Source organism: Bos indicus, chromosome 14 (genome assembly GCF_029378745.1).
Source record: "Bos indicus isolate NIAB-ARS_2022 breed Sahiwal x Tharparkar chromosome 14, NIAB-ARS_B.indTharparkar_mat_pri_1.0, whole genome shotgun sequence".
Lineage (NCBI taxonomy): Eukaryota > Metazoa > Chordata > Mammalia > Artiodactyla > Bovidae > Bos > Bos indicus.
Genome location: NC_091773.1, coordinates 3,686,559 through 3,712,889, shown reverse-complemented (window position 1 = coordinate 3,712,889; position 26,331 = coordinate 3,686,559). Strand labels below are relative to the sequence as shown.

Genomic DNA, 26,331 nt, shown 5'->3' with positions numbered 1-26,331 from the left:
AAGCCTGTGTGTATCTCAGGAGAGGAAGTGAAAGGCTGGGGAGGCCAGAGCCATCCTGGGGGCTGGGGGCCACAGTGTCGGGACTCGAGACGGTGTTTACAGAGAGACGAGAACATGCTTGGGGAGGGGCTGGGGTTCACAGGGACAGACGGACATGGCTCCAACCCTGCTGGCCACTGGCCATGTGTGCCGTGGGGGGTTGCAGGAATCCCTACCTGAGCTGGGGGCTGATGAGCTGAGGGGGCGGCCGCCTGACCGCACTGGACAAGCAGAGGCAAGGATGCAGGTGACCAGCAGAGAAGCAAGGCAGGCCCTTTATTGGAGAATCTGTCACTGATACACAGACACACACAGGCCACACCCCTGAGCCCGGCCTGGAACCAGCCCAGGGCCCAGGACAGCTGACGCAGGGGTGTCCGCTCCCCGGGGGCAGCAGGAAACTCCGGTGTCACCCACGGTGCCCTCTCTCCCAGCTCTGCTGCCTCGGGATCCCCAGGAGAAGAGCCAGCCCTCGGGGGATTCCAAGGGCCGAGGGGGCCGGGGGAGGCTCCCCAGACCCGCCCGGGAAGGGTCCCTCCCTCATGCTTGCCTTCTCTTCCTACCGGCTAGGTTGTGAACCCCAGGTCATGGGAACAGGTGCAGGGACCCCAGGCCTGGGCTGGGTGGATGGGCCACACTCTGGGGTCTGGGTCAGCATCTGCCTTAGCCCAAGCTCGCAGGGGGGCCCCAACGGGCAGGGTGGGAAGGAGCGAGGCTGCTGTGTGCAGGGGCCCCTGCGAGTCCAGAGAGGACGCGGCGGGCAGATGTGGGGGCTGCGGGCTGGGGGCCGGGTGGCCGGAAGGAGGGGATGGATGTCACGGCAGTGGCCGTGGCCCCATCCCTGGGGAGGGGGGCCTCTGGTTGTCTCTTCCTGCAGGATCAGGGACCCAGGACGGGGCGGGCTGCTCAGGCTTGAGCCTCCAGGGCGCGCACGTGCACGCTGGGCAGGCAGAACCAGGATGGGGGCAGCTCCTTGCTGGGGCCGTCCTCGTGGAACCGGATATGGAGGAAGAAGTCGCCCGTGTAGAGGAAGAGGAGCGCCCCGAGGCAGGCCGCCTGGCCCGACGGCTGAACCTGAGAGAGGAGGTGGAGGTGAGAGCCAGGAGCCATGGGGCCCAAAGCCTGGGGAGACCCGGGGCCGACCGGGTGTGGGGGTGGGGGAGGGCCCCCAGGCCTGGCTCCATGACCCTCCAGGGCTTCTCTGTGGTGCTGCCCCCGGCAAGTCCCTGAACCTCTCTGCGCCTCAGCTCCTGTCCCGGGAAGGAGCTGACAGCACTTCCCTCCCTGGGCTGCCTGGGGGTCAGTGAGCTGGGGAGTGTTTGGGGCCAAAGACGCCTGTCCACCCGTGAGCGGAGCGGGAGGACCGTGCCTCGTGACCTCATCTGCTCCTCTGGGCACAGTGACTGCTGAGCAAGGGGGAGCTGCCCACAGCGGGCAGGCCAATGGTGCCCTGGATGCCCCACCCCAGCTCCTCAACAGCCCCGCCTCGCCATCGTGGCCCTGCTCCCGGGACTCGCGTATGGAGGCGTGAACTTTCTGGGGTCTCCAGGAGAGTCAGGCGAACGAGGGTCGATGCGGACCCTCTGCGTCTGCCGCCCCAGGGGAGGGCCCCACGCACCTTGTCCAGGTAGAAGGTGCCGGAGCCCACGAAGGACACGGCGTGGCGCAGGTCATAGCTGTGCACGCCATTCTGGTGGTCCTGGAAGGGCACCACGCTGAGGGCAAAGGGGCCCACGCTGCGCGGGCTCCGGTTGGTCAGCCGCACCTCCAGGCGCACCGGGTCGCCCACCCGGCAGGCCGCCGCCTGGCAGTCACAGGGCTGTCCGTCCACCAGCACGTCTGCAGGGAAACAGGGCGCCAGAGCGTCAGGGCCCCGTCCGCCCCCTGCCCGCCTCCCCTGTTCACGGGCTCCTCCACCCGCCAGGGCTGCCGCCTGCGCTGTGCCAGCCTGGGGCGGGACACCTGCAGGGCCCAGCGCCTGCTCTCCTGACCTGCAGGCTGGGGGGTCCCGGGGGGCCTCCTAGATGCCCCCGGCTGGAAGAGCTAAGCTCTGGCCCTGACCCCCAGGGGCTCCTGCAGGTGGCAAGCAGCCAGGAGAGGGACTTGGACCTGGAGGGGACCATGTGCAGGCCAAGGACCAGGCAGGGGCCGGGCCAGGTGGGCCTTTATGGAGTCACCTGCAGGGTGACCTGCCTAGAGGCCCCCGTGAGGGTTGGGCTGGCCCTGGGGGCACCAGGGAGACGTGCCAGCAGCTGGGGGGAGGCCTGGGGGTCACGGAGCAGGCTGAGCACTGTCGGGCAGGGGACAGGGAACAAGGGGCTGCGTGGGGTGGGGGGGGTCAGGCAGGCAGACGGGAGAGGCCACGCTGTGACCCCCGAGCAGGCCGGCCGGAGGACTGCTCTCTGGCCTGGGCACAAGGCACAGGCTGGGAGGTCAGAGGGACGAGTGTCCTAAAAACAGGCAGAGGAGGGAGGAGCTGAGCAGCTTCTCCCGAGTCCTCCCACTCGCCCTCCCTGGGCCCCGGCGTCCTCTTCTTTAGGAGGTAAGAGGAAAGTCTACTTTACAGAGGTTTTGTGAGAACCAGAAACCTGAAAGCAGTGGGGCTGGGGCGCATGGCCACCCTGCCGGATCATCACCGGCGCCCACACCCACCCTGGGCGGCGGAGACTGTGCGGGCGGGCCAGGTCCCGGACCGGCTTTAATCCCCAGCCCACAGGGACAACTGGCATTCATACAGCTCTTCCAGGCCCTTCCTCACCTCGGCTGGCGATGAATGCGGATGGGGGCAGGTGAGCCAGCGCGGCGCTGACGCAATGCACAGAGAGCGCCCGGGACCCAGTCCTGCCAGCCTCTCCTGGGCCGCTGTGTGCAGGAGGGCCGAAGACCACAGCCTACCTGCCGGCGGGCCACATGCAGAACCCGGAGGGTCCCAGCCCCAGGGAGGGAGCCCCCTAGAGAGGTCAGGAGGGGTGTCCCGGCCTGGAGGCCTGTCTCCTGACCCTCAGGCTGTGGGGGAGCCATGCACCAGAGACCTCGACCTGGGGGTTCCTTGGGAGCGGTGGGTGGGACACACAGAACTCAGCCTTCTTCCTGAGAGACCCCCGGAACCCTGGGCCTGTGCCACCCAAGTTGGGGTGTGGGAGACAGAGTGACACCCCCAAAGATGTCCATGCCCTACCCCCTGGAGCCTGAGCAGGCTGTTCCCCAACATGGCAAGGACCCTGAGAAACCGAGTAGCTCGGAGCATCCGGGAGTCCGATGTCATCATCTCTGAGGTCCTTGTAAGGGCAGGAGGGGCAGGAGAGAGCCCGGGGAGGCTGTGTGGCCGGGGAGGTGGAAGACACTCAGAATAAAAGGGAGCTTTGACCACAGGGTGGCCACTGACACTGGTCTCCAGGGCCCTGCTCGGCCCTAAGCCAGGTTCTCCCCTCCCTGTGTTTCCAATCACACTGCCTCTCCACCCCAGTCCTGCAGGCCCAGCCCAGCCCGGCCCCGGGGTCTCTGAACCTGGGCCCCCCTGGGAGAGGCGGCCTCTATCCGCGCAGCACAGCGCCATCCTGCCCAGCACTCCCTCATGCTGCATCTCCTGGCCCTCGGCATCTTCTCTCAAGTTCCCTTGTTTGCCCACCTGTTTGTTCACTGTCTGTGTTCCTCTCTTCTTGCCCCAGCACCTGGGCTGGGCAGGCGCCCTTCTATTTCATCTTTGTTGACCAAATCAATGGATGAATCAGAGAGTGGATGAGTGGGCTTTGGGGCTGGGGTCAGTTCAGCTCAGTTTAGTCGCTCAGTCGTGTCTGACTCTTTGTGACCGCATGGACGGAAGCACGCCAGGCCTCCCTGTCCATTACCAACTCCCGGAGTCCACCCAAACCCATGTCCACTGAGTCAGTGATGCCATCCAACCATCTCATCCTCTGTCGTCCCCTTCTCCTCCCGCCTTCAATTTTTCCCAGCATCAGGGTCTTTTCAAATGAGTCAGTTCTTCGCATCAGGTGGCCAAAGTATTGGCGCTTCAGCTTCAGCATCAGTCCTTCCAATGAATATTCAGGACTGATTTCCTTTAGGATGGACTGGTTGGATCTCCTTGCAGTCCAAGGGACTCTCAAGAGGCTCAAATCCCTCTCAAGGGGCTCAAAGGACCCTTGGACCCCCCTGGAGCTCAAAGACACTGGGCCAGCCCCTTGAATGTCCCACAGAAGGGACCTCAGAACCAAGCTGCTGCCTCCCAGCTCTGATCCTGACTCGCACACCAGGCTTTTGTGGAGGAGATTCTTCGTGCAGGAGCAGCTCATGTTGTAAGAAACCTCCTGGGAGCAGATTAGCCTCTTCCCTTGGAGCATTAAATCGGGCCGCAGTCCATCTCCTCCGGCCACCCCCAGCCCGCTTCTCCTTCACTTTTAATACCAGCCAGCATCACGGACTTCATTCTATCCGGCCCAGGATCCCTCCCGAAGCGGCTGCCGAGTTTATGCTACAGCACGTCGCCAGGCTCTGGCAGGAACACGGCTATAAATAGAAGGCGAGAGGAGGGAAGGGCCTGCGGGGCCCACTCCGACGAGGGAGGCACGGGGAGAAAAGCAGCTGGCCAGTGCCAGCCAAGGGCGGCCACTGTGGGGATGCGGGGCGGGGTTCACGCGGGGAGAGCGCGCGGAGGGTCGGGGAGCTGCCTGCACCCCGAGGCTACACCTGGAGGCAGAGTGAGCACGACGTTGTCCCCCTGCCCCCCCATCCAGAGCCTCACCCAAGGCCAAGAAGCCTCCCGCAGCAGCCTCACGGGCTCCTGGAGGGCACAGGGCACAGGCGTGGTTTCCACGGGTTTTGAGCAGGGGTGCTGAGGTGTAGAGAGGAGACGGGGCTGCCAGGGCCCTGACGGAGGGTCTGCCACCCAGAGGCGGGGGCCAGGTCTTTCTGCCTCGGCTTCCCCTCTCTCCCAGGAGGGGTGGGAAGAGCTCTGCTTCCCCAGGTGGGGCCAGTTTTAGACCCCCGCCCAGCCTCACCGAACGCAGCCTCTGCTGCACTCTGTGCCTGGAGGGAGCTGGCCTTCCTGGTGCCCAGGAGACATGGGGCACAACACTCACTGCAGAGGGTTCCTGGCTCAGAGCAGCCTAGCAGCCGGGGCAGGGCCCGAGGGGAGGGGGTGTCCGGGCTCGGCCTTTGCACCCAGGCCCCTCTCCCTCCCCACCTCCCCCCACAGGCACTGCCCGCCTCTCATCTCACCATTACCGTTCTTGGGGATGACAGGAGCTCCTGAGAGCACCCTGGCCACTGTCCTAAGGTTTCATCATCTCACACAGTCCCCAGTCCAAGCCCACCAGGTGGCACGGACACGGCCTCACTTACAGGGCACCCTGTCCCGGTGGGGAGAGGCCCGTGGCCATCCAGGTACACAGCTGAGCACTCAGCTCCCTCAGGAACCCTGATGGCCAGAGCATGCGTTATTTTTCATACAGCTTTATTGAGATTTAGTTCACAAACCACAGCTCACCCACTGAAGTGCACAATTCCATGGCTTTTCATCTATTACCAGATCTGAGCAACCATCACTACAGGCAACATGAGAGTGTTTTCATCACCTCTAAAAGCAACCCCCTACCCCTTCTCCATCCCACCTGTCGCCCACCCCCGAACAACCAGGATTCAAGCTTCCAGTTCTACAGAACACCCCAGTTCTATGGACTGTCGCACCAGAGTGGGGAACCACTCCCTTCTCCAGGCGATCTTCCTGACCCAGGGATCAAACCTGGGTCTCCTGCATTGCAGGCAGATTCTTTACTGTCTGAGCCACCAGGGAAGCCCCCATAACCACACATATTTGGTCTTTAAGAGCAGGCCTCTCTCCTCGAGTGTGATGCTGTTGGGGCTCAGTCTGTGGGCATCTATGCCTTGCTCCTTCTCATCGTGGACACACCACAGCTGGTCGTTCACGTGTTTGTGAATGGGCACCCGGGTGCCTCCGCCCTTGTCTATTGTGAACAATGCCGCTGCGGACGCTCGAGGACAGTGTCTGTGTGGACACAGTTCTCCGGTCCTCGAGGGCACACACCTCGGAGCGGAATTGCCGGTTGGAGTTGCGGGGGGGGGGGGGGGCTGGCATTTAACCGGCTGCGGGATCACCAGGCTGTGCTGTGCAGCAGTGGCATGACCCGCAGTGTTCAGATTCTCCACGTTGCTCCCTGTACTTGCCCCACCCACCTTTTCTGTCCAGCCATCCCAGCACATGGCACAGTGGCATCTCCTGCCAGAACCGTGCCTGGCCAGGCTGCTGTGGCCCTCATGGTCCGCAGGGTGGACGTGCGTCTCTGCCCTCTGACCCAAACACAGGTTTGCAAAGGCCTTCTTTCTGGTCTTATTCACTCATCTCTCCCTGGCTGGGAACCTTCTGGAATTCCAATCCCTTAACCCCACTCATCCTCTGGGGCCTGGGGCCGGGCTGAGGGCTGGGATGTAGACTGGGCCCCCTCCCTGTAAGCACGGCAAAGGACAGAGGGCTTGGCAGATCCAAGGCCAGCACAGCGTGTCAGGACCCGGACTCCAGAAAGGCAGCTGGGAGCAGGGGCTCCAGAACCAAGAGGAGGGCTGGGTGGAGACTGGAGCCTGAGGATGGCAAGTCAGGGACAGGCCAGCGGTCAGGCTGGCCCTGCAGTGTCCACGGCGTCTCTCCATACGGTCCACGGAGTGGGTGGGTGTGAAGGCTAGGGGTGGGCAGACGCTCCTGGCACTTGAGAGACACTTGCCAAATGGCTGCGAACAGTCCGGCAGTTCTAAACCACTGTGGACTTTTCAAAAGAAAAGACCTGCCTGGCGGCTCCCTGGAGTTGCGCTTCCTAGGTCTGTTCTGGCGTGTGCGTGTGAGTGTGTGTGTGCGTCCAGGACCACGGGCACTCTGAGGCATGGACAATGGGCAGGGTGGGACTCTGGGTGGAGCCTACACAGCATGTTCCCCTGGGGGCTGAAGGAGACACAGAAAACATCAGCAGGCCCCAAGGTCAGAGGCAAGTCACTTTTCAGTGGTGAAGAGGGGGGCTCGTGGATTTCGTGTTCAACTGACTCATCTAATGGTCCGCTCATTCCTTCCTTAGGGCCTGGCTCCCACAGTCAGTGGTGGAGGCCTGTTCTTCCCCTGGAGCCCAGACTCCCAACAAGGATGCTGTTCCAGGCTCACCTTTCTTTCTGGGGTTTTGGTTTCTTTGACAAAACTGGATGGCTAAGCAGACTTACGGTCTGATTCTGGACACAACAGAATCTTTAGAGACACAGGAGGAATGAGTGAGGGGAAGGCCCGAGAGGAGCCGGAGAGAGTCAGGTTCTCAACAATCTACCAAATGGGCTTCAGCTAAGATGTATTTGAATTTCAAATTTCACAAGGCACACACATTTTTCTAGTTGACATAAATCTTGGATGGGCCTAGATTTTAGAGCCAAATTTGATTCAGGCCAGGCTAGGTTTGAGAATTAATCAAGCTTTGTCACCCTTTAAATGAAGTGCAAAAAAAGAGAAAAAAAAAAAAACAACCCTCAAATGAGAAAAGAACAATAGCTGAGCCTTGGGACGTGGGCTGAGAACCAAGGCAAAGCCCCTGGCCAGTGAGTTTTGCTTCACCCTCCTCAACACCAGCTGTCCTTGGGAGAAGGCACAGGCGGACCTAGCAGAAAACCCTGTAATTTCCAACAATGCAGTAAAAAGTGGTGAATTTCCTCTACTGCAAATATAGCAAGTTGCTCTGTACACAACCAAGGCAGTAAGTCTTCCCTGGGTACCAATGAGAGCCAAGTCACTGACCTACTCTCTGTGGCTATTAGGAAGCTCAGAGACAAGAGTGTATTGACCTAGGGTACCATGTGGGCCCTCAGCACCCACATTTCAGCTCACACGCACACTCATGCACGCACACACAGCCTCTCCTAGCATGCCCACTCCTCCAAGTCTTGACCAACAGGACAAATATGGTTTCCCTTAGTCCAGAAGTTTCCAATGTTGTTTTGCTCCTTTCCTGAAAGAGTTGGTGAAAGAGATTAGAAGCGCAGAAATGCCCTGCAGGTGGGGGTGACGGTGTTCTGGGAGAGGATCTTACACAGAAACAGGCAGTGGCATCTGGGGAGGACGTGTGAAACCACGCAGTCCCCCTGCACCTACCCGGCCCTCAGCCTCCCTCCCTGAGGGAAAGAGGGTGGGTCCTTCTGTCCGCTGTGCGGGGCTCAGGCAGGGCGATGTGATGGGAGGGATGCATCAGGGGCAGGGCTGCTCCCGGGAGCTCAGCTCGGGCTGCCCGGGCCCCAGGGTCACGGGCTCGTCCTGCCCTTGGGCGCTCATCAAGGTGGGCACCGCGTGAGCCCAGGGCCCTGCTCTCAAGGCGCCAAACGTCGTGTGTTTTTAACAGTCACTGAGGTAGCTAATTAGTTCATAAACCAGAATGCCTCCTCCCCAGCACCCGGGGAGGGAGACCGCTCCAGACCCGCACGTGTAATTACCCTCCAGTTGAGAACAGCTCCTGAGGAGCCGTTTGGCTCTCTTGGGTAAATAATTTACTTTTACAACTTTTCATTAAAGATTAAAGGGAATTAAATTAAAATTAAGGCGAGCTGGAGTTGGAGGGGGACGCTAGAGGCTGGGAGCTGGCTCGTGGAGATGTTCTCAGGCTTCCTGAACACGTCCGCGCAAGGGCCGGTTGGTGGGGAGCCCCAGGCGGCGTGGCCCACGTGGACCGTGGCTGCTGGGGACCCTGTGAACCTGCTTCAGTGACGGGGAGAAACACACTCGGCCCACACCACCCACCGGGTCAGGGGTCCCCTTGCCCGTGGTTTCCCCGGGCTGTTGGGCCAGGCGAGCAGGGTGGCAGAGCTCAGACCACGTTCTGGTTTCGGGAGAGCCAGAGCTTCTGCCTCCCCTGATGCAGCCAGAGGGCTGGGGTGCGGAGCCGGGAGACGGCTGAGCTCCAAACCGGGGCAGAGGAGTGCCCGATGGGCTCGAGGGGTGACGGCGGGGACCACGGGTGAGCTGGGAGACGGCTGAGCTCCAAACCGGGGCAGAGACATGCCCGAAGGGCTCGAGGGGTGACGGCGGGGACCACAGGTGAGCCGGGAGACGGCTGAGCTCCAAACCGGGGCAGAGACATGCCCGAAGGGCTCGAGGGGTGACGGCGGGGACCATGGGTGAGCCAGGAGATGGCTGAGCTCCAAACCGGGTTAGAGGAGTGCCCGACGGGCTCGAGGGGAGACGGCGGGGACCACAGGCAGCAGTGCACGCAGCTCAAGGCCGGGTGGGTGAAGAGCCTGCGTTCGGGGCAGGGTCTTGCTGGAGGGTGCTGCGCTGCGGGCCGGCCCTCTGTCTCCTCCCTGGCAGCGCGCCCCAGCCCCCGGGGGCTCAAGGCCCTGCCCACTGGCCCCGTCCGCCTGGGGGCCTGCTGGGCTGGCCCTTCCCTCAGGGAACACTTGTCCTTGAGACTTTCTGGCAGGCGGAGGCTGGCTGGGTGCTCACCAAACCAGTCCCTTTCCCCCAGGGCGCAGCGCCCGCAGCAGGCGAGGATGCGGGCCTGCGTAGGGGCCAGGGGATAGTAAGGGGTACAATGACACACGCCCTGCAAAGCTGGCCCACAAACTCATCCCTCCTGCAGTCCCTGCTCGGCCGAGTGACAGAACTAAAGATACTGAGCCAGGTCCGGGGAGGAGCCACAGGATAAGGACAGCGGTGTGGTGGGCGGGGCCACGGGTGGGCGGGGCCAGAGACACCCCCGCCTCCACCCTCCATGAGCCCCAGACAGACCCCACCACCCACACCACGAGACATAAAGTAAGGCTGCTGTGTTGGGCCCCTGAAATTTGGGGCTGTTTGTTATAGCTGTGCAGCTTCCAGGCCTTCCAGGGCTCGTCTATCCAAACCGTCTCCTTTCAGAAGGGAAGCTGGGACCCGTACGGAGCCAGTGCGCCCAGGGCCAGGCTTCGAATCCGATGCTGGGTGGGTCCTGGAATCCGGGGGGCCCGTCCCTTCCTCTCTGGAACAGAACTGCCTTTTGCACAGTGAACACCATCACTGCAGGCTGGAGACAGGGCCTCCATTAAGTCCTCTGCCTTCAACCTTCTCTTTCTGGACAAGCACCTCAACCGAAGATAAACCAGGGGAAACAACAGGACAAAAGAATGAATGCTGTGCCTGCTGGCTGGTGGCATTATGCAAAGACATCATTCTGAGGACAGCAGAGAATTTAAAATGACTCCGCTGTCCCCGAGCAGCGTCTCTACCTTTTTAATCTCTCGTTTTTCATCTTCTCTCAAGACTTTCTCAATAAAGCAGCGATCACTGCCACCCAGGCAGGCCCCTCCACGGCTCCCGTGGCTCTGCGTCCAGCCTGGTCCTCCCCACACAAGGTCACCCCAGCCCCGGACCATCTCCCCTGCAGGGTCAGACTGCACAGGTGGCTGCTGGCGCCAGGAGGATAGGGAGGAATCTAAGACCTTCCTTCCCAGATGAGAGAGCTGAGGGCTGGAGGGTGGGGGTCATCCCAGCGGGCATGGGAAGGGGCTGTGCAGCTGGTTTCATGCCACTGGGCCTTTGCACAGGCTGTTAAAGCTGCCCTGTCTGCCTGTCCAGCTCAGCCTCACCTGTGCTGCGCTCAGCACTCGGCATCTACCTGGAGTCCTGCCTGCACAAAAACGTACGCACGTTTCCCTCCATCCCCCGGTGCCCAGCAGGGCCCGGGCACCTTGGGTCTCCGCAGGATTTGCAGACCTTCTGCTGTCTGATAGTGGGGCCAGGCCTAGAAGCCAGGTCTCTGGATTCCTGGGTCAGTCCAGAGGGTCGGAGGGTGAGGGGGAGACAGCCAAGAAGAGAAAGGGTTTCCATTGAGAAGATGAAAAGGGTGTCGATACAGGCTTGATGGCCTTGGGAGTGTTCTAGACCAAGCTGAAGGCCGCCTGCCGCTCCTCCTCTGCTTGCTCTTCCCCAGCGCCCTGTGACACCCATCCTGCCATCCATCACCTCCTCACAGGACCCCCGATACTCTCTGCCTTGCCAGCTCCTCTGGCCCTTTCCAAAACTCGGGTCGAGCAGCACTCTCTCCAGGAAGACTTCCTGAACCACACCCAGCTTTGCACTAGGCTATATCATGTATAGCCTCATGCCAGGGTTTTCCGTTGACACGATGTCTCATTGATTTGAAGCTCATTGAAGGTGAGCTTTTTGAAGGCAGGGCTCAGGGTTCAGTCACTGAACTGATGAATGAACAAGGCCTGCCTATGGCTTGCCATGTGACCTTAGGGAAATCACTTAACTTCTCTGAGCCTCTGCTTGCTCATCTATATACTACATGGGAGGAATGAACCGGATGGCTTCAAGACGGGCTTCATGGTGCCCAGGCCTGGGCTCAGCCCTCCAGGCCCACTTCAGACCATTCTCTCTACTGAGCCAGGGTGGCATGTGGGCTCACTTGGCATCTAGTTGCTGTGCCAGGACTGTCCCCCCACACTCCCCAGCCCCAGTCTCAGCCTTTTTGCACACGGCCCAGGGCCTGACCCCTGCCTGGTGCTCGATCAACATTTATCATGTCAAACGGACTCTTTAAGCAGTGACAGCCAAAGCCTCCCATAGACACGTAGCGTCCCGGAGCACACAGATCATTCGGGAAGGACACAGGCCACAAGAGAACCTACCACAAGAGAACCACTGGGATCGGGGTCGGGCCACTCCTGGCCATGAGAAGGGGCACCCGTTGAGCCCCCGGGGCACTGCCCTGCCAAGACTTGGCCACCAGCCCTTTGGCAGGTGGGCTAGGGGCTCAGGAGGAGGCGGTAAAGGGGACCCCCCAGACCCTCTGCCCAAGCCAGGGCGGGCAGCACCGCAGAAAGCCCCTTGGTGGAGCTCTCAGTGTGTGTGTGTTGGGGGTGGGGGTGGGGGTGAGGCCTGCACAAACCCACTGCTCCTGTCCCGACCCAGGGCACAGGGGTCAGACAGGGCAGGGAGACTCCAGAGCAGACCAGCCTGCAGACGATGGGCCCGGCCGGCTGTCCACGTGGCGAGGACCTTGTGCTGGGCCTAAGCACCCTCACCAGAGGCGACCCTGTGGACAGAAGCCCTGGCCTGGCTTCTCAGGCAGGGCCCTGAGCATCCCAGAGGCTCCGGGGGGCTGACACACATGAGGGTCCAGGCTTTCTTGGACTAAGGCGGGCCCCCTGAAAATGACTGCGGGCCAACCGGCTCCAAGGGGCCCGGATCCCAGGGGCCCATGCCAGCTCCCGTCTGCTGCCCTCCGTGCCCCCTCCACTGGATCCGCGCCTGGTGGAGGACAGGTGTCCGGGGGCCACCGCCTCTCCTACCGGCCGGGCCCTCTGTGTGCAGAGGAGGAGCGGGGGCCAGGCCGCACCCCTGTCCGGCACGGTGCGCTGTGAAAGGCTCCGGGGCTGCCTGGGGAGCCCTGAGCCGGAAGAGAAGACCCTTGCCCAGGGGCCCACGGCTGACTCGTGGCCCTCTGCTCCCAGACGGGCCTTGCGCCACTCTGGAAGGACTGCTGGCTTCTCTGATGCACTTGGTGTCCCCAGAGGCCCCACAGCCAAGAAGGTTTCCCCCTCTCCCTGCGGGCCTCTGTGCCCTTGCTCCCTCCTCTGAGAAGCCCTCCTGCACCTGCCCCAATAGAGCAAGGAGCCCCTAAAGCTCCTGCCCCGCCCCCCCACCCCGCCAATTCCTGACCCTGTCTGTCTCTGAGCTTAAAGCTCTGAGCTGCGACTGCTTCTTTCTCAGCACCAAGCAGGGCGTGAGCTCCTCCAAGGTCACCAGGGCTCTGGAGCCCCCAGTGGGGAGGCTCCAGGCCCTCAGTCCCTGCTCAGACCCCCTGGCAGCCCCTCAGTGCCAGTTGATGGAACGGGTGAGCTCTTAAATCTCTTCCGGGTCACGGCACCTCCCATCTTTTTTGGTGGTGACTTCCGCATGTCTGGCTCTGCTACAGAAAACAGCAGGCCTGTCCCCCTGACCCCCAGCCTCAGGGCCTGCATTTAAGTTTGCAGAGGACGAAACCCCCTTGGCTGGGGACCCCTATGAGCAGGCCTCTTGGCTCAGGGGCTGCGTCCACCCTCCTCTCCTGTAAACGGGGTCGAGCCGCAGTTGGAAGCTGACGCGGGCCGCACTGTTGTTTGCCCAGTGGTTTCTCATTAACTGAAAATGAAAAATTAAAGACAAAAAGTCCCCAGAGATGCAGGGGCTCGTGGATGACCCTGGGGAACTGGGCCTCCACCACTCCCCGGAACACGGTCACCTCCCTGGACCCCGTTGCGGGGTCCACAGCTGGGGTGCGGCAGAGCTGGGGCGAGGCCACGCCCATGTGACCTCACCAGACCCCCTGCGAAACCAGGCCATGTCTCTGCAGCCTTCATGACCTGCTGGCAAACGCTGAGCGAGGCCAGGAGGGATCCGCCTGCTTCTGTGTCCCCAGCAAATGCTCAGGACACACAGTGACCCGCCCCCCCCCTCCCCACCAACGTCCTGCAGCAGCGGGAGCGCCAGGGCTGCCACCTGCCCAGGGCCACTGGGTCCTCCCACGGGGCTCAGGAGACAGGCAGCGGTGTGTGGGGCCACCTCTTTCCTGGGGAGCTGGGGGGACGGCAGCACGATGTCATTAGGGCACCGAGCTCTGGGGGGCGCACGTGACCCCTGTCCACCCTCGGGGACTATCAGACCCCGGTGTCCTGGTGGGGTGGGGTCTCTGGTCTAGGAGCCAGAAGGCCCATCTGAGAGCCCTGGCTGAGCCTGGGAAACGCCATGTTCGTGGCTCAGTGAGTGGGCCCGGCACCCGAAGGCTAGTACAAAAGAAACCCAGGTCACTTGCATTCCCCCTACAGCTCATCACCAGGCCCGTGGCATCTGTGGCCTAAATCTCACCCAAACCACACCAAAGGTGTGGAGGCCTCAATACTCCAGGCCTGGGTTCAAACCCATGCCGATGGGTATCTAAAGCCTGTGTCTCTGTGCTGGAGCATGTGAATGGTACACGACAGCCATGGGGCCCGGCCAAGACCTGAGGAGAGGCTGCGGAGGCTGACCAAACCATAATCCAAATCCTAAACCCTAACCCCTAATCCTAACCCTAACCCCTAACCCAAAACCCCAAACCCTAACCATAATCCCCAACACTAACCCTAACACCCAACCCCAATCCCCAACGACAAATCCTAACCCCTAACCCTAACCCCAAACCTAATGCCTAACCCTGACACTAACCCCTAACCTCAAATAATAACCCTAACCCCTAACCCTAACCCCAACCCATAACTGTAACCCAAACCCTAACCCTAAACCCTAACCCTAACCCCAACCTTAACCCTAACCCCAACCCCTAACCCTAAACCCAACCCTAAGCCTAAACCTAACCCTAAACCCAACCCCAACCCCTAAACTCAGCCCCTAACCCTAACCTAAACCCTAAGCCTAACCGTAAACCTAAATCCTAAGCCCTAGCCCTAACCCTGTGCTGCCGCTGCCCCGCCTGCCCCCGCCACATCCATGAAACAACCCTCTGCCTCTTTCACCTCCCCTCCACCCCCAGCAGCCCCCCACTTCTTCCCACGTGACCCAGAGCCTTGCCTCCCCATAGATGGTCGATGGCATCTCTCAGGCCAGGCCCACAGTCAGAGGCCAAGCCCCTCAGCCCTGAACAGGCCAGGAACTCCAGCGGGTCTGCGGACTCGCAGCCCCCCAGCCCCAAAGCCCAGAGACAAGGAGCTCCCTGTCCTTCTGGCTCAGCGAACTGTCTAAAGGGCCAGAGGCCAGGAAACATCTTGGGAGATGAGTTCACTCAGCCCTGATGGCTGGGGAACCCTGGAGCCCTGGGGATTCATCAGGGGGTGGGGGCGCTGCAGGGCTCACTGGGTTCTGGAAGTCCCCGGGACATGTGCCAGGCATCCTAGAGTTCCTCCTAGTGTGACAACACTCTGGGTTGTAAGACGGTGGGTTCACCGCTCACTGCTGCTGGGGTGGGCACTGGTCAGAGACTCTTTTAACCCTTGTGCCCCCCAGTACCCCGCCCCCCTGCTGCAGAGAAGGTATCAGTGTTGCCGTTTTATGGATGAGAAGGCTGAAGCCCAGGGAAGTTAAGGAAAGGCTCGGTATCACCTGGGCTGCCCCACACCCGTGCTTGTGCCTGGGACAACTTGACTTAGTCCTGGCGACCCATCAGACTCCTCGCCCCTCCGAGAAGTCTGACCTGGGCTCCAGGCCAAGCTCTCCATCCTCACCTGACCCCCAGACGGCGTTACAGCTGCCCTTTCCTCCCAGAACCGCCTCCTCTGGGCTGTGAGCCCGTGCCGCCTCCCCTCTGAAACCTGGCCCCGACGCCAAGCTCCTTCCAGGCCCCCCATTCTGCCCCAGTGCACACATCAGACCAGGCCCCCGGCTGCCCCACGTGGCGTCAGATGGACCCTGCAGACGCCACCAGATGCTCCTTTTCACTCCCACCTCCAGCAACGCCACTCCACCCCCGCTTCAAAGAGAGGCCCCGAGGATGGGGTGAGTGTTGGGGGGTGAGTGCAGCTCCCAGGCTGAGAGTCAGGGCAGTGTAGGGGTGAGGGCAGAGAGAGAGGTGTGCAGGGCGAGGGTCCCTGGAGGGAGGGCTTGGGGTGGTTTTCGGAGAAGCACAGAGGAGGTGATGCCCGGCTCGGAGAAGCTTGTGAAGGAGCAGGTGTGGGGACCTTGAATCGCTGAGCTGGAGAGGACGGGGTGATTATTCAGCCTCTCTGCCCCACCCTCGCGCCCTCCTGGTTTGACCGATCAGCCTCCTACCGTCATGTGAGAGGCAGCCCATACCTCTCTGGGCCAGCACAGCACTGCTTCCAGGAGAAAAAGGGAATGTTTAAAAGCAACGTGGATGCTGACTGCATGCTGTGTTGTCTGCTTAATTAACAGGAAAGCCATTTTGGCCCCAGAGCAGCACCCTGGACAGGGGTCCAAGGCTTCTGACATGTGGGGGCAGGCTGCCGAGGCCTTTGCTGCCAAGGGCTGGGGAAGAGACCCGCCAGGCTGGGCCCGCCACACTGCCAGCTGGGCTCAGGGCAGGAGCACAGGTGGGGACTGCCTCCCCCGGGGCCGGATGTTCAGCAGCTCTAAACCAGGCTGGCCAGCCAGGACGGAAGGCGCTTCACCCTCCTAGCCTGACACACACACCTCCGTCGTGGCTGGGAGCCCGAGCCCAGGTTTGCCAGCATGGCCCTCGGAGTCCGGGGCTGGGACAGGGTATGGTGTGAGCACTGGGGCCGGGCGGTCCCCTCCCTCTGCATCCGGGGTGCGTGCTCAGCCGCTTCAGTCATGTCCGACTCTGCGCAACCCCATGGTCTGTAGGTTCCTCTGTCCGTGGGATTCTCTGGGCAGGAACGCTGGAGTGGGTTGCCGTGCCTGTTCCCAGCTCCAGCGCCCCTCATGCCCGGTCTGGCTGCCCGCCTTGTCCCTGCACCTCTGCTGTCCCCCCTCCCTACGCAGCCCCCGCCCCCCGGCTCTGGTACCAAGTTCAGATGCAGATTCCTGACTGACACGCTCCGCAGCACACAAAGCCGTAAGGAGCACAGACGGCCCTCCGCAGGGGACCGGGGGCTCCTGGCCACACCCTCACACACGCCGGTCAGGGGGTGGCCCAAGTCTGAACAGGCTGGATCACAGCTGACGGTACCTCGGCGGTGCCCGCTGCTACACACAGGGCAGCCCGCCCCCGCCTCGAGGCTGGCTGGAGGGAGAGCTGCTGCTTTAGAGACCCCCGAAGAAAGGCTGTAATGAGCATGTCAGGAGCCGGAATGCAAATCAGGACGCTGGAAACAGTTTGTTCTCCAGAACAATTTCATCATCATCACCACCACCTCCTTCCAAGCAGCGCCTGTTTGCTTAGGAAGCGGGTGAGCCAGTCAGGCCAGGCTCCATGGGGCCAGAAGCCTTGGGCAGCCCCTCTTCACTGCAATTCACCCAGAAAGTGAGGGTGGAAACTCAGGCCCAGGCTCCGGGGGTCACAGGGCTGCACAGCCGGGGTGGAACCCTGAGCCCACCACTAGCCACACCACCACCCGGCTTCCTGGAAGTGGACAGGTCTTAGTAACAGGGCTGGTGGAAACTTCTACATTCTCTCACCAAACAGGACAGAGAGGAGTATTTACTGAGGGACTTGGCTTGACACTAGCCAGATGCAGATACAGCAGCAGGCACGTTTCAAATGACTCTCTGTCTTCTCAGTAGCCTAGTAAGTGAGGGTTAAGAGAAAGAAAAATACCCAGGCTCGGAGAGGCTAAGTGATGTGATTGTACCCTCAGGCGGCGCTGGGGTTAAAGCGTGGCTCTGTCTGAACGCACGGCTCGGGGTCTTTCACCAAAACCACACTAAGGCCTGGCCTTCTGGAAGAATGAGACGTACCGTGGACTCATCTAGGAAAACGACTCTCTACTGAAATGCCTTTATCTAGTCCTAGAGAAACAGGACCTGGGGAAAGCTGTGGTCCGTCTTCCCCTACAGAGAGCTCTTTAGGTCTGTCCTTCCGTCCATCTGTTCACCCGGCTCAGGTGTTCTCACTGAGCCCACAGGAAAGCAGCAGACAAGTGAACACACACACACACACACACACACACACACGCACGTCTCAGCTGGCCGGGCAGGCAGACCTGAGGAGTGGAGGAGGAGGGCAGGGTGGGAGGCTGATACACACTGGCTGTCAGGGACGTTGTCTGTGAGCAGGGGCTGGACGTACAGACAGACACCCGGAGAAAGGGTGCTGGAAAAGGGAGAGTGGGTACGGAGGCTCCAGGGACCAGGCAGAAGGGTGTGGTCCTTCCATCAGGTGAGGTGGAAAACACAGGGGACCCTGGCCTTGCGGGCTCACCGGGGCTGCAGGAGCCGGCAGTGCGGGATGGGAGCTGAGCCAGTCAGGGGGCTCCCGCGAGTGACTGGGGAGCGATGGAGCGGCGGCAGTGATGGAAGGTGCAGTCAGACCCTATGGTGTTCTAGAGGCTTCGTGAGCGCATCGCTGGTGTGGAAGGCACCCAGGGGTGGAGCCTGAGCCACCCCGTGAGCTGCTTAGGGAGGGGGCCACTTGGGAGTCTGGAGTAAGCATAACGTGATTTGGGCGTGGTGAGCCACAGGGCCCCTGAGACACCCAGGGAGGTGTGTGAGGGGCTGAGGACAGGCGTGGACACAGACACGTGTCCTAGTACGCAAGCACCTCGGAAACACTGCACTCCATGAGAGATGGGTGCAAAGCTACGTGCCGTGCGATGCACTGATACGGACTGTCCAGAACAGGCAGATGGTGAGAGAGGAAGCAGATGGGTGGTCGCCAGGGGCCCCGGGGGCAGGCAGGGAGTGACAACTAGTGGGTACGGACTTTCGTGGCGGGGCCAGGAGAGTGCTCCGAAACCAGACCTCGGTGCTGGCTGCGTGGCTCTGTGAAGACACCAGGACCAGAGGGGCAAACCCTGTGACACATAAGCCACGTCTCCACATTAAGAAAGGAGCTGAGGGCAGCGGTGGAAGCAGAGCTGCACTGGATGGGAATCCGGGCGCAGGTCAGAGCCCAGGGACCCCGGGACACCTGGAGGTGGGGGATGAGGAGAGATGGCAGAGGAGTGGACGGCGTGACCCCAGAGAGAAACGTGTCCCAGGAGCCGAGTGGACAAGGCGTGAGGAGGACGATGTGATTGATGGTGACGGGGCTGGGGCCCCAGGAGGTGAGCGAGGGGAAGGAGGGGGCTCAAGAGGGCCTGGGCGGGGAGGAGCGGGTGGGAGCACTCACTGCAGCTGCGGCTGCAAAGGAGGAGGACGGGGGTCACAGCGTCTGTGCCATTGAGAGCTATCCTGGAGGGAGGCGGGGATGGGAGATGGCGGTGAGAGCAGGACAGAGCCCATTGCAGAGGGAGGGCCCTGGGGAGGCCCCAGGGAGGACACCCACGGCCCACGCCCCTGGCCGCACCTCACACTAGGCTCCAGCACGGCCCTTGTCTTGGGGCGGCCGGCCCCGCTTTCCCAGCACCAGCTTGGACACCCACTCAGCCGAGTTGCTTATCCCTCCAGCGAGTGCACTTCCAGAGTGTGAATGCCTAGACACACCAGTCCCACAGCCACCATCGTGGGGGAGCCCTCGTCCCCGGGGGTTCTGTGCGGACCAAGGGAAGGACGGCCGGATCTGAGCCAGCCAGGCCCAGGGGATCTGAGTCCCCTCACCCAGGTGGGCTTTGGGCGTCAGATCCCGCCAGTGGGTTCCAAGTGCCTCGGGGTGAAGGACCAGGCCCAGGGGATCTGAGTCCCCTCACCCAGGTGGGCTTTGGGCGTCAGATCCCGCCAGTGGGTTCCCAGCGCCTCGGGGTGAAGGACCAGGCCCAGGGGATCTGAGTCCCCTCACCCAGGTGGGCTTTGGGCGTCAGATCCCGCCAGTGGGTTCCCAGCGCCTCGGGGTGAAGGAGACGCCAATGCGGGGCGGACAGTGTGTGTGTTCTGGTCCCACGGCTGCATGTCTCTGCCACCCCACCCCACCCCGACCCCACCCCATGAGACGCTGCCCCTCCAGGGCTTCTGTCTTCTCTCCCCACTCAGGCCTAGCACCTGGCACACAGCGGGTCTTCAGCACCGCAAGACCAGTGGTCATTAAAGGCATTCTGTGGTCAGTCTCAGTCAGCAGATATTGGGCTCCCCCGGAGGAATACTGAGCACTTCTCTGGGCTGCCCAGAGCTGAGGGGAGGGTCTCACCCCACGTCCAGGCACCCTGCCAGCCCTCCCTGTCCCTGGCTGGTTCGTCTGTCCTCCACCCTATTGTTCCTTGCTTACAGACCATGCTCAGAAGAGGTCTGGGTAGATGCTGGAGTTCTGGGGGCAGGAGGAGGGAGGACCAGGCAGAGCTGGGGAGAGTCTACGGCGGGTGGGGGCTCTGAAAGCTCAGCCCACCTCCACAGGGTCCTGGCCGCCCCCCTGGAAGGACAGGCATGTGGTGTGGACTTATGCGAGTCTGTGCCTTCCTGGACAGATTGTGCAAAGTTTCCATCTGATCCTTGAGATAGCCTGGGGCCCCGAGTGGTTAGCGGCCAGTGTCTTGAAGGATGGTTGGGCCCAAGCAGGAGGAGGAGAGGTGAGGGAAAGAGACTGAGTTAAGAGGAGGAGACAGGAAGGAGAATGAAGGCGGGTCCAAGATCCGTGCACAGCCCAGAGTCCCCATCAAGGGCTGACAAGAGAAGGCGGGTTCTGAAGTCCCTCGGACAGGCTACGGAGCCGGGGTCCGGGGATGAGGGCAGGCCCCATATGCTGAGTCAGGGGAGACTCTGGAGGCTGAAAGCAAGAGCAGCAGGTGTGGGTGTGCGAAACCCGTGTTCTCGGAATGCAAGGCCCACTCCACTCTGCTCGTGAGTTACACCCAAGAGAGTCCCTCTCCCACAAGCGGGTTTGCACCCACAGGGCGAGGACAATGCTCCCAGACCACATGCCCCTGGCACCCCTCCCATCAGGGACCTCGGTGGGGCTGGGAGTGGGAGACTCATTCAGCCAGGTTCTCTGGCACCCGATCCGGAGCTTGGAAACTGGCAGTGGCCCCTTTAAGGACGCAGAACTCTTTATCCCCAAAAGGGCTACAAGTACAAAAATAATCATGGAACAGTTTTCATAGACACAACAGCTAACACACAAAGCGACTCAATAGTGGGGTGTTTTTCTTTTTTCCCCCTTTTCACAAGGCCCCAAGGGGACCTGCCAACCCCTCTTGGCCCCAAATATCAAGGAACAGCCACAGGAAGGAGGAGGAGCTTCCCTGCCTTGTGGGGGCGGAGACTTGTTCCTGGGCGGGTGGCCTCTCAGCTCCGCCCCAACCTGGGAACAGAGACAGCCAGAGTCCTAAGGCCCTGCCCCACCACCCTGGGACCGGTCCTCTGCAGCGCCCAGAGGCCCCTGCCCACCTCTAAGCCTCCATCCCCAGGGTGAGCATGACGGCTGTATGCTCATAAGCCCCCAAGGTGACAGACTGCTTTTCTGCAAATGAAAACTGCGGCCCTGTCTGCAGCCTTCCCTCAAAACACAGGCACTGACCCCTGCACCAAGGTCTCTGATATCAGATACCCACTCACATCAGGGCTCTCAGGCTTACCACCCCCTGGACTTTGGAGGGGTCAGGCCACTTTGGGGCACTTCTGATTCCTTCTCTGTGACGTGCTAACCTGGCATCATGTGGGGACGTGCAAGCTAGTCCCTGAAAACGCACTCAGCCCAAGGTATTTGCCCTTAGGGTCTCCAATTCCAAGCTCCCCACCAGAGAAGACCACAGCGGGGTCTCAGGGCTGGGGTCTGCCTGCACCAGCGTCCGAACCTGGCTCCTCCCAAGCACCTTCCTCAAGGGAAAAGCCAGGCCCACATCGCATCCCCTGCGAGCGTCTGTTCTCCAGAGGGGATCACTGGTCTGGGCGTCCATGAGCTCGCTGCTATAGTTTCGTCACAGGTCCTGACTCCCTACACGAGTCAGGACCTGTGTGTGCCTCCCACATGACTGCGAGCCCGGGCATAAGCCCACTGACAGTCACAGCGCTGTACCTGCTGCTGCGCCCTCCTGAGGCTGCGAGGCCCACGGTGATGACCACAGCCTTCACACAACCCCTGTCTCACTGCTCACAGCAGCCTTGCCAGGTGGGAAGGGCGATCCCTCAGATCACAGGTGGCGGGCAGCCTCCGAGGCTCCGGGAGCACACCACCTGCCCCGTCTGATCGCAAAGCCCCGCTTTCCTCGCTCCAGCCACGTGTTCTGAAGCAGGTGGTCGGTCAGCTCCATGCAGGGAGAAAAGCAAGGCGCCAGCAGATGAAGCCTGAGACAGAGACGGACCCAGGTGAGGGGTTTGGGCAGAAGAAGGTGGGAGGGCAGGGAGAAGCTACCAGATGCAGGAGACGCAGGAGCCGAGGGCAGAGATGGGAAGGGGGTGGGAGCTGGCCAGGCCCACACTCCGAACAGAGGCAGGAACCCAGCAGACATGCCGGGGCTGCGTCCAAGGAGAAGCACAGAAAGCTGATGCCCACGTGGCGAGAAGCCAAGCCCGGGCAGCAGGCAGAGAAAGCAGAGAGGAGGCCGTGCTTTTCCGTGCTGACCCAGTGGACTGGCACTGGTTTCTAAGGAAAATATGAGCCACTGCTGGCAAGCATCAAGGGAAATGGATATTTACAGACACGGCTGGTTAGCATCTAGACGCTATAGTGTGTATGCAGGGCAATCTCAAAATAAGTAGCAAACAGCCTCGAGAAACAGACACAATGAGTGGGTGATTTCACTTCAAGGAGGTTACTGATGTGGGTGCATTTGGATTATAACACGAAGAGACCGGAAACTGCCTACGGTCCAAAAATGGGGGGGACAGGCTACATAGATTAGGAAACACACATTACATAGGTTAGCGTATGAAAGAGCGCCATGCAGTCACGAAACATCATGTTGTAGATGTACAGCTGCTACGGAAAGACACTTGACTGTGTGCGTGAAGAAGAAGGATAGTTATACACCTTTGTTTCCCGTTACATCTCGTTTTTATAAAAGATGTACACAGGAGCTGATGTAGACGATGATAAGCCTCTTTGCTCATGGTCACCACTTCTGGATTATGGGGTTGCTGCTATGCCTAACTTCTTTGTGAGCACGTGTATTATATGGACACTAGTGTATGTCATGTCTAAAGCTGGGGCTAAGTTGTCAGATTCATTTACTAAAACGCTACCATCTGCAGCTCAGAACATGACTGCATTTGGAGTGTTGAAAGTGTTAAGTCACTCAATCATGTCCGGCTCTGTGCGACCCTGTGGACTGTAGCCCACCAGGCTCCTCTGTCCATAGGATTCTCCAGGCAAGAATACTGGAGTGGGTGGCCATTCCCTTCTCCAGGGGATCTTCGCAACCCAGGGATGGAACCCAGTTTTCCTGCATTGCAGGCTGATTGTTCACCATCTGAGCCACTCAGGATGCCCACTAGGGAAGTATTTGGAGAGCTGGCCCTTAAAGAGGTGATTAAACTAAAAGGGGCTCCTCAGGGTGGGCCCCAGTCCAGTGTGGCCAGTGGAAGTGGGTCATGCTGGAGCCGCAGCGGGTGCTGAAGTCAGGGGCCCCACTGGTCCCGGGGCTTTCCAGCACCCTTCCTCTGAGCCTCAGCCCCCAGGCCCTGCCCGGGGCAGGATGTAACCAACTTCAGCGGACGCCCGGCAGCCATCCTTGTGTGCCCACTCTTCCGAAACAGGGACCTAACTGCACACTTTCAAATAAAAAATGTACACGGACAGAAGACTCTGCCCAGGCCACTGAGGACTGGACGGTGCAGCTGTGAGGAGCCCCGCTGGCCGCCTGCACCCACTGCCCCTGGGGGGTGCAGTGACTGGCTCAAAGCAAACCCTGCAGGAGCGGCGGCCGAGGACACACGTCTCCTGATTCGGACCCCAGGACAGCCGTGACGTGTGCACATGCCACCCCCCAACCGCCCCTGCACAGCACCCACATCCGGGTCAGGTGTGTCCTGGGACACAGGTCCCGCAGCCCCCGCGCCTGCTCAGAGCGGGGGCTCGGAGAACACGCCCCTCGGCAGGGATCCGTACAGCTGCCCAGGTGGGACGGGCAGTGAGACGACTCGGCGGCCGGTGGCCGCACCGTCGGTGGGAGCGTGATTCTACTGCAGCCCGGCCTGCAGGGACGGCAGGGGCGCCCGCTGCTACACGTGGCCAGTGGCTGTCGATCCGTCCTGCCAATCTCTGGGGCCTGTATATAGCCTGCTTACAGAATCTCCTGGGGTCCAAATGGAGAGTGACCGTGAATCAAGCCAAATGGCCCACGTGCACGAGTACAGGTGGGCACGGCCAGGGCAGGTCTGCACGCACGGGGACAGGGAGGCCTGGCTCCCTCCACAGCACCAAGCGCCGTGCCCACCTGGCAGGCAGCGTGGTAAGGTCAGTCCCGCCAGACCAACGCCTGGCATACCCGGGTTTTCTTGCCTCTGTCTTTCCACATGCCGGTGGCTTCAATAGGTTTTTAACGAAAATCCAGAGTAAACACTAGTGCTAACTGGGATCATTAGAATTACAGTATGTGGAGATGAAGCTTCCCCAGGGAAGCCAGAGGCCCTGGCTACAATGGAGGAGCTCGTCCTAAGGCTCAATCGCCCCCTGGTACCGGGCAAAGCAGCAGATAGAGGCAGCCCATCGTGGAAAATGAGGCGGGGTTGGGGAGGGCCACCGCAGAGGGACCTCGGCATTGATGGAGCAGTGGCCTCCCGCTCACATAGACCCCTGCCCCATGCTGCCCTTTCCATGCCCAGCCACGCCAGCGTCCCCCAGGTGCCCGTCACACCCACTGGGCTGGATGCCTGCCCTCTCTGTGGGCCTTTGGCCACGCAGCCCTGCTGCCTGAAACCAACCGGCTGGTTACTGCATTCCTTCTTCCAATGACCCTTCACCAGCTCCTCCTACGTGTCAGGCATCCTTCTAGAAAGAAGACAGATTTCTACAAAGAAATAAAATAGGCAAACAAGGGCCTGCTTTCCCGAAGCCGGGCTCTCGTGCGGAAGGCAGAAGCACTCTACTGGCACACCACACGGTGCTGAGGGGCGGCCTGCTTTCCCGAAGCCCGGGTTCTCGTGCGGAAGGCAGAAGCACTCGACTGGCACACCACACGGTGCTGAGGGGCTGGTGGGGGAAGGAAATGGGGCGGAGGTGGGAGAGACGTGGGCTGGCTGGAAAGGCGGTGGGGGGTGGGCAGGTGTGGGGTGTGAGCACGGCTTCCCAGGCTGGTGGACGGGCAAGCGAGGGCTTGCCTGGGCGGGCAGGACAGAGGAGGGGGAAAGGTGGCCCTCATGGTCGGGGGAGCTGGAGGGAGATGGGCACTGACTGGGGTTTTGGCAGAGGAGAGAGAGCCGGAGGGCGCGGGTGCAGAGGGTCTCCCGGACTGCGTGAAGAGAGACGTGGTAGTGACAGAGAGGAGAGGTGGGGGCCCCAAAATGGGCCCCGGGGAAGCAGGATTCTGGTGGCCTGGACTGGGGGGGGGGGGCGCTGGGAAAGCAGCCAGCCTTGGGGCTGCATTCACACACAAGTACACACGTGTGTGCACAACAGGTGGCTCTATCTGCACACGGCTCACCCAGCGTGACCTTCGATGTCACCATCCAGCTGGCCGCCACCGCCCCCCGGGGCCATCAGCAAGGGGTGCTACCGCCTCCCGGGCCCCAGCCGTGCCCACCCCAGGAAGGCACTGTGTCCTTCGTGACCCGGCCAGAAACAGGTGGGGACGAGCTTCAGCACACTTACTGCAGGAACGGTGTCTTCTGTCACCCCCAGAGTAGCTCATCACCATTAATTATTGAGACGACGGTTCCCACTCAGGGCCCGGTAAGGTGAGGGGAATTCACTTAACTGACGGGTGAGGGACAGAGCTGGGAAGGGACCTCAGCTGCTCAAGCCCAACCCCATCCCTTCCATCATCACTGCACCCACTCGGGGGCCCAGGGAGCCACGGAGAACTTGCTGTTAACAAGAAAGTCTGCGGGGCTCGAGGGAAGTGACCCAATGGCACTGTGCAATATCAAGGTGACGCTGGTGAAGAAGCAGGCTGAAGGCTGTGATTCGGGGGCCAGCAGGGCCTTCATGCCACCCATGGGCAGAGTGGCCCAGAGGCGTGCTGGCAGCCGCCAGCCTGGGGCTGAACTCCCGAGCTCTCCACGCTCAGCATCCTACTCAGGGAGGGACGCAGCAGGAGGCGGCTCCCAGTTCCCTAGTGGGGCTCACTCTGGCTCACTTTCCTAATAAAAGCAAGAGCCTAGAATATTGGTCTCTGGGGACCGAGAACGGGGCTGCAATTATTCATTCGTTTTGTGCCTTCCTTTCCTGTAAACATTTCCCCTTTTCACGAGCTGATAAATTTGCTTTTCCCAGAAACTGAGAAGCGAGCCTTTGGCCCAGGCTGGGCACCAAGACTGGAAATGAGCAGGTGCTGCCACAGGGGCAGGGAGTTCGAGGGCTGGGGTCACACCCTGGAGGTAGGGGGCAGTGGGCATGGGCAGGGGTCACCCTGGGCAGGGAGGCCTGGCCTCAGCCGACTGTGAGCACAGCTGGGTCCCCCTGCCCCCGTGTGGGGCCAGGTGAAGCCCCTGGTCAGGACCAAGCTCTCTGTCCTACCCTCTACAGCTATCTGTCCTTCTGGCCCTGGCACCTGGAGCTCCACATGGTGGGGCCCACGCAGAACGTCCTCTCCATTTAGGTCACTGAATTTAAGTCTGTTGCTGGGGTCCCGGTTTGATTCGTGGGTCGGGAAGATCCACTGGAGAAGAGATAAGCTACCCACTCCAGTATTCTTGGGCTT

At 61.1% G+C, this 26,331-nt stretch overlaps 1 protein-coding gene across 3 annotated transcripts in view; it reads right to left on the bottom strand.

Annotated features, from left to right (window-relative positions):
• Positions 1-287: 287 nt before the first annotated feature.
• Positions 288-26,331, bottom strand: part of TRAPPC9 (trafficking protein particle complex subunit 9) — a 388,615-nt gene continuing 362,571 nt past the window's right edge. For all 3 annotated transcript variants that reach the window (XM_070802397.1, XM_070802396.1, XM_070802398.1), the window contains 2 exons: positions 1,658-1,878; positions 288-1,113 (listed from right to left, as the gene is read on the bottom strand). In XM_070802397.1, the coding sequence (XP_070658498.1) occupies positions 946-1,113; positions 1,658-1,878 (389 nt within the window). In that variant the 3' untranslated portion in view covers positions 288-945. The remainder of the gene's footprint in view (positions 1,114-1,657; positions 1,879-26,331) is intronic.